General features: G+C 43.1%; 1 protein-coding gene across 2 annotated transcripts; it reads right to left on the bottom strand.

The window, feature by feature from the left end:
* Positions 1–292: 292 nt before the first annotated feature.
* On the bottom strand, positions 293–7579 carry KCNJ2 (potassium inwardly rectifying channel subfamily J member 2). Of its 2 annotated transcripts, none has more exons than XM_090291816.1 (2): positions 7406–7579; positions 293–2323 (listed from the first exon to the last, which is right to left on the bottom strand). In XM_090291816.1, the coding sequence occupies exons 1-2, from the start codon at positions 7432–7434 to the stop codon at positions 979–981; spliced, it is 1374 nt and encodes a 457-aa protein (XP_090147942.1). In that variant the 5' UTR covers positions 7435–7579; the 3' UTR covers positions 293–978. The 2 variants fall into 2 exon arrangements, with proteins under 2 accessions (XP_090147942.1, XP_090147941.1); XM_090291815.1 differs by having other exon boundaries at positions 293–2490; positions 7406–7470.
* Between the last annotated feature and the right edge of the window lie 7980 nt (positions 7580–15559).

The raw sequence follows: 15559 nt of genomic DNA, 5'->3' as shown, positions 1-15559 counted from the left end.
TGTGTGTATGTATGAATTTCAGTTCCCCTTTCTTCTTCCTCTTTTAATACAAAAGTGACATGAAAGAACAAAATTTAAAAAGCACTAGACTCTGTGTGTACGATGTCCTATTTTCTAGAGGGCAGTTCAGGTCTTGCTGAGGTTCAAAGTCATTGTCTCTTGATTTCAAGGCTGCTATGAAGCTTTTAGAAGAAGCTCCACTGTGCAAAACTGTGCATTATCTTTGGTATTTATTTTAGGTAGTCTGACTTAAAATTTGAGATAAACCATTAACATCATGAAGGATGAAGGGAAAAAAAAAAATCCAACCCGGAGGCTACCATTTGGCTAGCGTTACATAATGACCTTATGTAACCAGAAAGAGTGAGAGAGAGAGAAAGAGAGAGAATGAGAATCAATTCTAGCAAACAAATTACTGGCCTCGAAAAATCAGGCTCTCATTTTGGCAGCTAATAGCCAAATACTTGCCACTTTGAAGCGCGTATCATGAGCTTTCAACAAAGTTCAATACTGACTTTTAAATTACACTAAAGAAAAACTACACTGCAACAAAAATATGATTTGTGTTCATGTAGTTTTAGCAGCTTTTCAAGATTAAGGCAGAGTCTTGCCTTTGTTATGCCATTAAAAACATTCTTGTTCCCTAAAGAGAAGCATTCTGGATAAGTCAAATACCCAACCAAGGCTTGCCTGCAAGTTCAAGTCTGGTAAAAACACAAAACAAAACATGAAACCCCCATAACTTATTCTACAACATGTATATATATGCCATCGCGTCATGGGGAGGCATGTTTAGTGCTTTCTCTTAATCTTTGCGCTTAAGAGTCTTTCTCTGAAACCATTGTGCTAGCCTCAGTCCCTGGTGGCCACTTGCCTTGACCCACCTCTTCGCCAGTACCGTCATCTGAATCACTGTTTGGGGCCTTTGACCAACAGACTGTGTTTTAACGTAACTACTCCCGAGAAGGGATTGGGAAGTCATATCTCCGATTCTCGCCGTAAGGGCCTTGGCTCGAGAGGTACGCCTGCCTGGCTGTGGAGGTCTATGTCAGGGGGTGTATCCGTACTTGTGCTTTCTGGAACGCCATTGTCACTGTCATCTTCCTCTTTGCTTGTGAGGGCAACTTCATTTTCATAGCAAAATGAATTTGCATTTGAGAGGATATATTTCTTTTCTGCTAAGTCTCTGGCACTGCAGAGGGGCGTGTTGGGTACTTCATAAGTCTTGTGGAATCTCGAATAGTCCACTTTGTAGTAATGCTTCTCTTCAAAGAGGACAGGCTCATAGCGGTGGCCCCAAAGGATTTCGTTCGCCAGGTACGAGCTACGGCACTGTGTCGTCATGGCCGTGGCTTCCACCATGCCTTCCAGGATCACGACAATTTCAAAGTCTGCATTGTCAATGTCCTGTTTACTCAAGTCATACAAAGGGCTGTCCTCGTCGATTTCATGGACGATAGTGATTGGGGACACCAGAAATATACGGTCAATTCCGCTGTCAAAGCCAACATTGATGTCTATTTGATCCAGGGGGATGTACTCCCCTTCGGACGTAATTCTGGATTTGAGGAGCTGTGCTCGAACGTGAGCTTCCACCAGGTGGCTTTTGCGAAGATTGCCCACTCGCCACATCAAACAGAGCTTGCCGTCGCGCATGGCAATCACGGCGTTGTGGCTGAAGACAAGAGTCTCGTTGCGCTTCTTCGGTTTTGCCATCTTCGCCATGACTGCGCCAATGATGAAGGCGTCGATGATGCAGCCCACGATTGACTGGAACACCACCATGAAAACAGCGATGGGGCACTCGTCCGTGACGCACCTGAACCCATAACCTATGGTGGTCTGGGTCTCAATGGAGAAGAGGAAGGCGGCCGTGAAACTCTTGACCTCGGACACACAAGCTTTGCTCTCCTTGGATGCATCCAGATCCCCGTGGAGCAGAGCTATCAACCAAAACGCGCAGCCGAAAAACAGCCACGAGAGCACAAAAGCCAGGCAGAAGATGACCAGCATCCACCGCCAGCGAATGTCCACGCACGTGGTAAAGATGTCTGCCAGGTACCGCTGTCCCTTCTCACCCACGTTGATGAACTGAACGTTACAGTGCCCGTCTTTCTTCACAAAGCGGCTCCTGCACTGCTGTCGCGTGTGGACTTTGCTCTTCCCGTTCCCAAAGCCGTTGGCGACCGCCATGGTGGCCAGCTTCATGCCGTCTTCTTCCGAAGACACGATGCTGTAGCGGTTGGGTCGCACACTGCCCATGGCTTCTGCTGTGGACTCCAGTGCTTCTGCTTTGGAAAACAGTCTGAGTTTTTGCAAAACCCTTTGGAGAAACAGTTTTGAATGTTCAGTGAGGACACACACCAAAAAAAAATAATAATAATAATAAGGAGAGACGGGGTTCTCCGGGAGCCTTGAGGTTCTACCAAGGTCTGTCTACTGGCATGCAGAGTTACCTTAGTAACTCAGCTGACATCCAGAGAATGGGTCCTGCCAAAAACAGAGAGATTATTCATTACAAAAGTAATTTATATTAAGTGCTCTGCTGCCTAAGGCAACATTTCCTAGCAAGACACAGAGTCAGATATAGATCAATAAGTAATCCCTATGTTTTTAATTCTTTGTGCCCTAAAAAACTTTCCTAAAATCATATTTAAAAGCATAAAATCTTTAAACACAGAAGAGGTAATTGTTTGTGACACTCTTTCTACCGAAATTTCAGGTCCCTTGTGTCTCTCTCTCTTTTTTTTTGCAAGCAATCTAAAATAGTCTGCTTTATGGGTGTACCTTTCCCCTCTTGCTTTTTCTACTTGTGAAGGTCCCAAGTTAGCAAGCAGAAGAAAGACTTTCTAACTCCAAGGTTTGTCATGGAGAGCTTTAAGAACTTGGACACATCTAGACAACATCCCATACTCATGCAGAATGTTAATATTCATTGAGTTGCAGGTGCATTATGGGCAAATACGACAAGGTTGAAATCAGAAGGCACAGGTTATTTTGTATAAATGATGAAGCTAAGCCGATAATCCTTAAAATCATCTGAAATGGATCCCAATTTCTGGTGAATGTTTGGGCTGGCTTCCTCGGTCTGCACATTTCAAGCAGCCGCTACGCAGAAATGCCCGATAACATCTGTTAGTGCCAGTGATTCTGACTTGAAGGCGCACACTTGCTCTGGGGGGGATAGAGAGCAATTCTGTTGCCTAGCAATCACGGTCCTGAAATTCTCCGGAGATGGGACTGCCATGTGTAATGACAGGCTCGGAAGTAAGCACCTTTGTGCCCAAGGAACAGGTCTTTAGTGGATTGAGATAAGGCAGGAACTCAACTCTGTGTTTTCCCAAACAGAGGCAACTGGGTAGGAATAGATCATAAATGGCAGTTGGCTCACTTTCACTTCCAAGCGCTGCTGTTTGCTGTGTGTTCCTATGGAGAAGGCACTCACCTTGACCTAACGTGAACAAATAGCACTTCTCAGTTTTCTACTCTCGCCTTCTCCTCTCCTAGGTAAAAACTATCCATTGACTTTAACTTTCCTTCTTGGCTCCAAAGACACTATTTTTTTTCCCCTAGATTCATTAACAAAAGCCTAAGCAGAAGTCAAGGGTGTTTTCTTTATCGAGTATAAATCAGTGCAGCACAGAACTTAAAAAGTGATTCTCCAGATTTCAAACAACCCAGTCGATCTCCTGCATTAAAGGGCGATAAGGAACAACAGATGCAAAAGATCAGAAATCTGTTGAAGCCCTGATCATGAGGATTGCACTGTTGCTTTCTGCCCCCCCACCAAACCATATTAAGATTAAGCAGTTTAAAAAAAAAAATCAATTTCAGCCAAGCCACCTGCAAACAAAAAAGCAAATCATTTATCTTGTTTTTGTTCACCCCCTTACAGAGAGGCAAGGTGCATTGTCTTTGAAAAATGTCTCGTTACCCGTCTTTTCTCTTCTCTCTCTTCATCCAAGTTATTATGCAAGAATGTGCCCCAACACATTTTTCCTGAGATTAGTCATCTGTGAAAATTGCAATGTGTGTTACATTTTGGCAGCTTTTGACACCTAAATGATGCCGGATTTGAAAGTGTCTTTGAATTACTTTATAAAAAGAAGTTATTGTGCCTTCCCAGTCTTCCACCTGCTTCAATGTTTTGTCTGCTTCCCTATGAAGTTTGCACTCGGACAAAAGAAACAAGACTCCTATTCCTTGGGGTTCTAGATCCTGGACATGAAAAGCACTCTTCTAAATGGTGGTTTTAGCTTGTTTGACTCGTATGAAATTGTCAATCTTTTCTACACAAAACCAGATAGAGATGATATAACACCAAATGCAGGTGTGCTTTTCCCAAAAACTAGGGTTGGGAAAAGACTTAATTTAAATAGTTCTTGTATCCTTGCATTCTGGTGGACTTCTGAATTTTATAAGCTGACACCGAGAAATTCCCTTTTCATGATTCAAAATAATCCTTCCTTCTGAGTTAGCATTAGGGACCATGAGTAGACAGTCTCAAAGGTCTCCTGACTTATTTCTGCACTTTTCCAGATTAAAGCATAACAACCACAGGAAATCTAAAGACTGAATTACAATTTTCCAAAAATCTTGACCCCAGGACATTAGTCCGATTTCCACAAAACTGCACACTACCAGACTCCTCTGAAGAGCGTCCCGCATTTAGACCCTTGCAAAGAGCCTGGATGGAGTGACTGTTATTGCCTTGTTTCCATTCCTAAGGACAGAAAGTGTTCCGCATGCAGAGCATCATTTACAAATTTTACCATTTCTGCCTGGGAAGGGGAAAAAATATTGTGGGGGGCAAAATAGAGAGTTTTGCCACTTTAACTAGATGTCTCCAAAACAGATTTACGCGTGTATATGCGTTTAGACTTTTGTGGGGCTGGTTACATAGAAAAATCTAGAACCTGCCAAAGTCTGATAGGCTAATTGTTTTAGTATTCCACTAGGAAGAATGACTTTCCTATTAATGTGTCTGTATGTCAAGAGGCTTTAGACAAGCAGACAGCTTCCTTGCTCTTCTCTCACTGAAAATCACCAATCCTTGAGCATCTGATAAAACTTCCATAAGCAATAGGGCTTCTATGTAACTTGGATTTTACGGTTAGATTCAAAACATCTTGTGGTGAAAGAATCGATTAAGAGCAAATTAGAACAGTAAGTGAGGTGACACTTAGTGTTCCTTAATGGGAACAACTCAGGAGAATTGATATTTGATTGGATGAACAATGTGGGAATTCCAATAATCCTGAAAGGCCTGATATAAACTTGAAAGACGCAAATCATTTCATCCAGGCTATAACCAATGAGGTAGAAAATATTTCTGGGAAATTGAGAGGTTCCATGTGGTACTGTTCATGGCAAGACTATTTATAGTCTGAGCCAAAATTAAGCATCAGCAATGGAAAAAAATAGTTCAGGGCTTCAATCTTAGGTAGATGTTAAGGGAGAGAGAGCTATGGGTTAAAAAAAAAAAAAAAGTCGAGGAGATAACATAATGAGTGACCTTAAATCATTTTTATCCTATAGGAAATGTTTCCAATATGGATTTAAAAAAAAGAAAAATGTACACTTGTGAACAATAAAAGAGAATAAATGTATCCCATACTATATCCGTGGTGTGGTGAAAAAGCGTTTCTCACCAAGAATGAGAACTAGGGAGTAAAAGGCAGTGTGCTGGGCTTAAGACAGAGGTCTGCTAATGAGTGTCTCCAGCAGCTATTCCCCAGCTGACGACACACAGGCCGGCCTGGTGTGCTCTGGGCACATGTTGCTATGGGACACAACTGCTAGCAAAGCAACCTCTTAGAAGCTCAGTAAACAGAAGGGAGGGGGAGGGGACACAGGAAAGGGGAGGGGGCTACCCATTCAGCCTCATGATCACTCCAACATTTACAATCAACAATGCAGGTAGCATCCATCACTCAGCATGAACAAACGCTGAGAAATATACGTATGTGGTAAGCAAAAAAAACAAAAAAGAAACACTTAAAACAGTCTATCTGTTCAGGGTTCAGGTAAAGACATGGTCAATCTCTCGTGCTACTCAAAAGTCATACAAGGACTCTACTGCTAACCAGAGATTCAAAAGTGCAGAGTCTCAAGGAAGTGGAAGTATTGTGTTTCTTTTAATGACAAATTCACAAGAGCTTAGGACACATATTCCTAGGGACACCAATAACGTGAGATAAAGTGCCACCAAAACATGAGGGGGAGGGGCTCAAGGCAAAGTGAAATGACCTTGACACCAACTCGCACCCCTCCCACAGTCCTTGAAGTCGCACCTTCTATCCCTGGGCGTGGAGATTTTTGCAGATAATGCCAAATATAAATAAAACACAGGGGATGAGGGTGGAAGTGAGCAAGAAAAAGCTAACAAGTGCACGCTAACATACAGCAGGCATACAACGGCGGTTAGTGAGAGGAAATCTGACAGCCTGAAGGTTATTGACATGGAAAAAAAAAAGTGATAAAAGGCAGTATGTATTCCTTGCATACCCCCAACACATTTTCAGTTAATGTCTTATTTCCTAACAGGTAACTTCTGAGTTTATAAAAATCCCCAGGATTCACAGCCATATCCTGATTACCATCCTACTGGTACGCTTACCCAGGCACAAACATTTTCTATCTCTCTTTTTTTTTTTTTCAATTGTCACACTGAGTCTGTGTTATGATGCAATCTTTTTGCAGAAAAAGTCGTTTCCACCACCGGGCTCTCCAGAAACCACACTGTCTTCAACTTAGGTGTTAGTACTATTGTTATTAAGAATTACAAGTTGCTTAAGGGAAAGTGACATAATGGTGTGAAAGTTTTTGGGTCTTAAGGCTCAATTCCAACTCGGGCTCCTGCTCTCTTCCCCAGCAAAGCAACTTTGAGACGCTTGCTCTGTTTGGAACTCGACGCTACACTTGAAGCAATGACAAAGAGGAAAAAAAGAAAAAAGTCAAGGATCGAGAGTATTGCTGAGTACCAAGGTCTGCCAAGGTTTGAGACCAGTACTCTACATACACTATCTGCTCCCACCCCTTTTTTTCCTTAGATCCACAGTCCAAGGCAAGTTCCCTCGCCCTTGTCTCCAGACTCGGTATCTCGCTACAGCTGGTGCATTGGAAGTTATGAGCACAAACAGATGCTGCAGAGAAATGTTTCTATTGCTCAACTGTTCCAAGCATGTCTCAGTATTTTTAGATCTGGGGATGTTCTGGTGCGCACAACAAACTCTATGGGCATGATCTGGGGCTCGGGAGCGTGGGTGAGCGCTGCTGCAGCATGACAGCTGGGCACCTCTGGAGCTGCGGGGCAGGGCAGAGTCGGGAATGGCAGCCCGAGTCCACTCCCCAGGACACACAGGCAGCGAGACAGAAGGAGGGAAGAAAACACAGCAGCCCTTACCTGTTGCTGGCGCAGGAGCATGGGGACATGGAGTGGAAGTAGGGGGGCACAGAGGCATGTAAGATCCAGTAGTTTGTAAGAGCCAGTGAGTCAAAGCAAACCAGAACTCCCAAGACCCAGCTCGCCGGCGCCGGGGAACGCTGCGCGCTGGCCAGGGCTCCAGTGCGCTCTGCAATATCCTGGGCTCTTTTGAGGCGGCCCACGAGATACCGGCCACGCTGGCTCCGCCCCCCGGCCGCCGCCGGCCAATCGCAGAGGGCCTGGCCGCGCGTCCGGCCGGGGCGGGGTGGATGCTGCACCCGCGGCCCCGGGCTCAGCCAGCGCGGAGAACCTGCCGCGGCTTCTACCGCCTCCAGCCTCCGCGCCCGGTCCGGGAGGCGAGCCCCGGCTGGCCAGGAGGAGCCTGCGCCCCAGCTTGGACAGCAGCAGGTGGAAAGCTCCGCTTCCGGGCTCTGGCGGCTCCCTAATTTAAGCCTGGCCTGAGGCAGAAGTTTCCTAGCCTTCTCCGAGCCCCACACTTCCCTTTTTTCTGTCCTCGGTGGCCACTGCGCCGTGCGTGCTCCTCCAGGGGCCTCAGAGGTGCCGGTGCCAGGGCGAAACGTTTGCAGCCGGGGAGGGTTGCGTTTCAACCCACGCGCGCCCCCCCCCCGGCCCTCCCACGGCCGCCGACCCCGCTGCAGAGCCTGCGCTCCGCGGAGAAGCCGCAGATTAAATGCGGAAAGGCCGGCGCCCGGCGCGCAGAAGCTGGCTCTGCTTAGACGCGCGCAAGTGTCGCAAGTGCTCAGCCGCTGGGCTCCCCAGTCCCCGCCGGTGGTGAATTACCAAGAGCCTAGACTTCTCCAAAGAGTGAACGACTCCTTCCCTCCCGCGTTGTCCTCCCTCAGTCTTTCTCCACCGCCGCCCAGCACGCTCTGCTGATCTAAAATCAGAGCAATTAGAGAGTAATGAATTCTCTGGAACAGCAACTCCTACAGACACGCTTTGCCCTTGGCGTCAGCGCCTCCCAGCCCTCACTCCCAGCAGCATGGCAGGAGCGTGCAGACCCTTAAAAAAAAAAAAAACCCAGTCGAGTTCACTGTTAACTGGGTCTGGATACTGGAACTTCGTAGATGAATCCCTGTGAATTTGTGTGTGTGTGTGTGTGTGTGTGTGTAAACTGAATAGCAAGTGCAGAATACATTCAGTGGTGTTCCTAACATCGCGTTTGAAATCCGTGTGTGATTGTTAATTTCCTCAAGCGCTCAAAGTCGTCTTCCGTGCAGTTTATTCGCTCCTCTAAAAGGCCTCCTAGAGTCGTCAAACGACTTCAACAATCCAGTTCCCATTCTGGGAGGCACCGCCCGGGTGCATTTGTGCTGGGGGGAGGGGAGGGGAGTGAAACGCACAATACAAGGGAAGGGTTTGCGCCTGTGCTCACCTCCGAGCCTCGTATCCTCACATGGCCTCTAGGAGGTGCTGGTGAAATACGCTCAGGTCTTGCAGATCTGTCCTCAATCCTGCCTTAGCCAGGGTGCCTCTTTTCCTAGCAGTGAGCAAAATATTGAAATTAAAAGGGTGTGGAGTAGATTATGCTCGCGGCGCGACTGCTCTAATAGCCAAATGCATTCCTGTTCCATTCCTTTGTTGAGATCACACAGTTCTCCAACCCCTTTTACCAACTCTCTTGCCTTTTAAAGCCCCGTACGAGAGAAGGAAGGCTCACTTGAGGGAGGTCTGCCTTAACGTTTATTTATTAAGTCGTGTATTGTTTATAAACAGCTTGAATGAACTCTGCAAAATAGAGGGATGTCTAGGAACCCGGGCTGTAGCCCAAAGCTAAAAGAGCTCGGAGATATACAGGCTCACTTTAGATAGCCCGAGGACAGAGGACAAGTAACAGCTGATCCCACTGCGATAACCTTCTTCTGAAATGTGTTTTCTATTGGATTTCTTCTAAGAAACAGGTGGAAGCGGCCTAATTAATTCCTTAAAACATGTTAAGCCTAAATGGGAAGAAGTTAATCATTTATATATATTCTCTCCTTTATTATAATTCAGTCTGTACAGCTGTAGATGGCCAAGAATTTTCCAAACCATATGAATTTAGAGGGACAACACTTTTATTTCCAGCTGTTTTTGAACATTAGTCACCCAGAAGAGGATGCCATTTCTCTGGAGCTTGGATTGAAATAGTTCTACTTTAATATTCTACTGTAAATAAACTGAACGTACCACAGGCCAGAGTAGTTTTATATGGTAGGAAAACCTTTAAAGAAATGAATACCAAGGTATAAGATGGTGGTTGGTTGTATAAATTTGGTGATGGGAGGGGGTGAAAAAATCTCCTAGTCTTTCTCATCAACACGTGCCTCACTCTCCCTTGAAGCAGAAAGTTAGAGAAAATCGGATTACTTCAGTAAGCAGCTTCCCAATCACAATGAAAATTTTTACCTTATTTAGCTAGCTAAAGAAACGTGAAAGAATAAATTTGCTAAGTAACTGAAACTTTGTAAAAGCATTTTAACATTCCTTAATTATTGCTTCATCTTACAAAGAAAAAAATATAAATGTGCCTTCCAATTAATTTAATTTCCTATTTCCCCATTAGGAAAATTCTAGTGTTCCAATGCAATCAATGCTTGGATAAACATATTTTTTGGAGCAATGTGTGATACAGATTTCTCTAGTCATAGTACTTTTTTTTTTTTTTTTTTTTTTTTTTTGCTGAATCAGTCTTTATTTAGCAAAAATTCCCATTAGTTTTGGACACCAATGCAGCTGGGTGTTGGGATCCATCTATGGATTAAATTTTTCCAAGGAAATGACAGTTATGCTCCTACTGATTCCCTCTATGGTAACCACCTATGAGGGCCAAACATTAGTCACCATTTTGATCTGTAGTCAGATTATGAATGGCGGTGTGACGCAGATGGTGATTGTTCCACTAGGAACACAAGTCTTTCCTTTGTACTTATACAAAGATCTCCAGCAATTAGATCTAGCTTCAGACTTCCATTAACCACATATGCCGTCCAATTTCACAATGGTGAGAGCTGAAAAACTCCTATCATTTGCACCTACTAGGTATTAAGAACCACTTCTCAATCTTCACAGCAATAATTAATAATAATAATAATAATAATAAATAAGCATCAGATTGACTTGAAATGTAGACAGGATGAGTTTGCAATCTGCTCCTATGTGGCACTGATTTCATTCTCATCTATTAGGAAACAGCTTTGGCAACATACGGCATCGGTAAGATTTAATCTTCATATTAAAGACAATAAAGATGATTTGTTGAGTAACTACTTTGGACTTTAGCTTTATGCTAGTTTTTGATAGGTAGCCATAAGAGCCCTAGGAGAAACAATTGCTTCCCTCTAATAATTCCCAATCTCCAATTGAGCAGACCAGCAACGCACGCATGAGATCAGATGACAATACATGGCAGCCCATGTTTAAGTGCTAAATGAATTATGCGAGACCAAAATTCCGGAGAGTTTCTGAGAGATGCAATGAAATGGAGTCGAATTTCTGGCGCAGTCTTTTAGAACAGAAGACTTCATATGTATGACATATTACCATGTACAGGTGTGTTAAGGATGCTGAGACATATGAGATGGCAATCCTGTTTGTGTCCTAACATGCCTGTTGGCCCCACATCTGTCTATATGTGTGCATGCAATCATCTGTATGAATTCAAAGCTGCTTCTTAGAATGTCACCCATGCTGCTGCTGACACAGACACCGTTTCCTCTAAAGCAAATATCCCACAAGCCTTATTTGTCGTTTGTCACCTCTGTAACACACAGTGATTGCACCTTATTTATCTGGCATACCTGGGAATACAACACATCACATACTGGCTTTTCTGAACTGAAATTTGTTTGGGTGGGAATGCTTTTCTCTGATATATTGTATGCACCCCCAATCTCTCCCACTGATTGCCTCTGCAGCACTGCGTACATATTTCTAGAGGAGCGGATTTTGTTCCCTCATGCTATTATAAATGTTTTTTCTCTCTATTTGTTTCTACCCACCAAGAGTCACCTTTTCAAAACCCACTGCCATGCCTTTTTTTTTTCTTTATATCCTCATTGCCCTGCATATAGCCAAGTTTTAAAAAAAAGTCAGTTTCATTAAATGTCAGTTGAATAAATAAATGAATGAAAGTAACAATATTTTTGAGCATACTATGACTTCCGTATGACTCAGTTTCATTTTATCTGGAATAGAGTGGGCCTCTTGGGAGATAGTAAAGGCAGTGTCCTCTACATCAAATGACACTTGACTAAGCTTATTTAAGCCTTCTGCTTGTTTTTTCTTCTTCTGCATCAGGGACAGCCTTCATGTCTCAGTTTTGCTTCTGCCAATGTCCCTCGAATCTATCACACTGTCATCAAGCTCTGTCTAGTCTGCTGATTCTCATCTGCACTGGGCTGATAAATTATGTAACTCAGGTTATTAAAAATATGTATGTAAAGTATAAGCAAATATGATCGAAGGGGCTTAATGTAGAGGTATGTGGTTGAAATAGAATGAGGAGATGCTAGATTTGAAGTTACCTTGTTTTGTTCAGATTTTTTGGGGGTAAAAAGCTTCAAGAGATGGATTTAGGATATCTGTTTGAGCTTCTCAGAGTACGTAACTGCTATAGGCCTGTATTCGCTGCGTTATGAGTAGCGAAGGTAAGTGAAGTGCCTGTGTGTTTGCAAATGTGCTTATATTTGTACATATGTGTACAAAAAAATCGTACTCTTCTTGAAAATCATTGAGTGTTTACTGTGCCCAGGAATGTGTTCTTTATTTCCCATCGAACATTGTTAAAACCAAGCCCATTAAGTAGGATTGCTCTTTAAGAAGCCCACACTCCCAGAGCAGTCGAGATATTATTTAGTAAATTGTATTTTCATGCAAGGGAAGACTTTATTTCTCTCCCAGTCGTGGAGCAATTACACGATGAAAATGCCATGTAAATGAAAAGGTAAGTACCTGAGGCGTTTAGGAACACGTCACAGCCGTAACTGGAAGTATAGGTCGGCTTTAGACAAAGGATGGAAAGTAAATGGATGGTCAGCATCTGAACACATGCATGAATAAAGGTCTATTTGAATCGAACATTAATTCTGAGACAGACTTTAGGCCCCTAAGACATGCGTGAGGAGCTGATACATCATTTTTTACATGGGGAGGGGCTGGAAGAACATTACCCCGACTCTCCTTCCTTTGTTCCTCTGGCTACAATCCTAGCATGGGATCGTTTCTTCTGCTTTTTATATCTCCGGATGGTTTACCAGACCTCAATGTTCATTTATAAGGAAACAGAGTTGTAAAAAATTTTGTTCTACGAAAGCTCCTTGTATGAGTGGAAGCTGTCGGTACGAATTCTGAGCCTGCCGATTCCAAGTCCTGGGTTTCTGCCTCTGCTTCCTGCAGGATAGAACTTGGCATAGCCCCTCTGCTCAGACAAATCTAAGAAGCATAGAAGAGGACCTATATTTTTCACGGCACTTAATAATTCCCCCAGATTGTTTCTACCCTGGCTGTAGTAGATAAAGCCTGCCCTTTCACTTTTTCCTAATTCTAATCATTTGGCTTGATGTTCATCCTTCTCTCGCAGAGAGTTTCTTCTGTTTTAAAAATCAATTTGATCGGTATCTAAGGAATTGATTGAATCCTCTCCTCCTTCATTGACTAGTTTGTGTGGTGCTGGCATATACCCTTAACTGATATTTAGTTTCAGGTTTTTGATAAATTTATGTTTTCATTTTCAAAGCCCTCTGTATAAGTTACAAAGAAAGAAAACTTGTATGACAAATATGCACAAGTAAAATGCTGTACTTACTGTCACCAATAACATCAATGACATGATAACAGAACAAATAACATTAATACCATTATGTGATTATTAAAAGAAAGCCCATGTTATGTCATGACTCATTTTATAAGTGGTTAATTAGACATTTTAATGTAGTAATTAGAATCAAATCCAGATATTTCCTCTCCTGCATTTGGACTTGAGCTACATCAGTCCATTTTAAATGTTAAAGAAATTCAAGTGAATTAGCACTCTAAACGCATGTTTGAGAAAATTATTTCTATGGTTAGCAATAGAGAAACCCAAAATGTGTTAACACAGACTTAAATTATGTCACTGTGTTTCAGTTTCTGGTCTTATCAACAAAGAAAATCTCAATTCAGAACTTGTATTTATACCGAAATATATTCTTTTATGTGGTTTGCGTAACTGAGTCACCATGTCTTAGCAAGGCAGGAACCAACACTATAAACAATGCTGTTCTGTAACCTGATTATCATCTCCCTGCATGTGCACTAAAATACGTGAAGACACGTGCCATACCTGTTAAATCAACTTGGGGAAACAAAAATCAATGGGGAGAGCTAGCTTTCCTGTTTACTGACATTAAAATTTGTGCGTGTTACGTACGCAAAAGTGCTTTTAAAAATTTTACGAAAAATGATATATTTCTCACTTGGACAAAAGTTAAGCACAGAAGCTATTGCTCCTAACATCCATTATTTGCATAGAATAATTTAGTGCCTCCTTAGTGGAGAATTAAGTAAAGGAATAAGTGTATTTAGTAAATTGGTTGGCAGAAAGCAAATTTGAAATAGACATGCACACACATGCATCGAAGTTATATCTGGTCACTCAGGGGTGACACATCTAAAAACCTCCTAAGAGGATGAAGAAGGTTAAGATTTGAGTTGCATTTATTAGTTCTGGAGAAAGAGCTTTATTCAGCATTGAGATTCCCTTTCTCGGTAACTCGTTTTCATGATTCGGATTTTCTGATGTTTAGAGATCAGTTATATTTTACATTATATTTGCACTTAAAAAAATCATCTACTCACCCATTGCACACACATACCTTATGCATGAAAATATGAAAAATTCAAAGTAGATAAGAGCAGCACTCTTTGTAGTTTCCGAAAATAAAATAATCCATAGCGCTCTGAGGCTAAACTTTCAATATTCCAGGAAAACACTAACTATGGACCCATAACATAAGCAGTTTCCTTAGAGCAGACGATGATGAAAATAGTATCTGTATGTCCTTGCAGGAGTTATCTGAACATCTACTGGGCGAAGCGGCATCTAGCACCAGGCTGATGCGATACCTGTCGGCAGTATAACGGACGTGCGTGCACGTCCCCTTGATGCTGGGCTCCGAACGAGTGAATGCTCCTCCCTAAGCGAATTAAGTGCAGAAAAGTGTTTACTGCTCTCTCTGTTCTCTCTTCTTTCCTCCTGCATTGCTCACCTTGCTTCATCTTTCCTCTCCATGGCCAATATGTCAAATCCTACAAAAAAGGGATTGGGCCCCAAACCTAGCCAGGGATGCAGGCCCAGCGCTCAGAACTATATCACTGTCATAATCTAACAATTGGCCCACCTCTCGACATAGGAGCTGCGCCAGTCCAGCTCCACAGGCTCTACCGAAAATCACACCCCCCCCGAAGCACCAAGCACACTTGATAATATAAAGCCAAGCCATACCGTAAAGGTGAAACGGTCCCGTCAGCAAATGGCAAATACTAATACTAATACCACTAACACTCCTCCTCCTCCTCCTACACTACTAATAATAATATAAAAAATTATTTTTGAAATTATTTCTCCAAAGGAAAAGGCGACCTCTGCAAATTGGCTTCAAGGCCATGATATAAAACCAAGAAGAAAAAAAAAAAAGATAGAAAAGAAAACAAGAAAGAAGCCCAGGCACTGACAGACGTTCTGTCTGTCTCCTGCCTCCTGAGTCCCCCTCGAGTCTGCACCGGAAGGCAGCCTGACCTGTGGCCCATTTCGAGCAACATTAGAAATGGGAGCTCTCTCCTGCAAAAGGTCTCATCCCCAACTCCACTAAAGACCCCCTCACTCTATGAAAACGTTTTCTCACAGGAGAGCTCGAGTGAGGCTATGAGTTCATGCTCAGAGCGACTTTGCTAATTTCCTCTCTGTGCAAAGACCAGGGTATTTATTTCTCTTACGTAATTTCCAGGGAGTCCGTTACATGACCCGACTTCTATTCTGTTGGCCGACTCAGGGACCTTACCATCAAACGGTCGCCGTTGGTGAGAACAACCAAGGGCTGATAGATGACTGCAGAGGAACTGAACAATTCCTGGAAGGAAAAGGGTTAAGAGCCA

This window comes from Furipterus horrens, unplaced genomic scaffold (genome assembly GCF_987537825.1).
Source record: "Furipterus horrens unplaced genomic scaffold, mFurHor1.1.pri manual_scaffold_11, whole genome shotgun sequence".
NCBI classification, from domain to species: domain Eukaryota; kingdom Metazoa; phylum Chordata; class Mammalia; order Chiroptera; family Furipteridae; genus Furipterus; species Furipterus horrens.
The sequence above is the reverse complement of the archived record's forward strand: the minus strand, read 5'-3'. Positions and strand labels throughout refer to the sequence as shown.

Bases quoted from the DNA above. Each gene is read 5' to 3' on its own strand.
- KCNJ2 (XM_090291816.1), bottom strand. From the start codon at position 7,434: ATGTCCCCATGCTCCTGCGCCAGCAACAG. The intron at 2,324-7,405 runs GTAAGGGCTGCT...GTTTCTCCAAAG, and splicing joins TGCTCCTGCGCCAGCAACAG to GGTTTTGCAAAAACTCAGAC.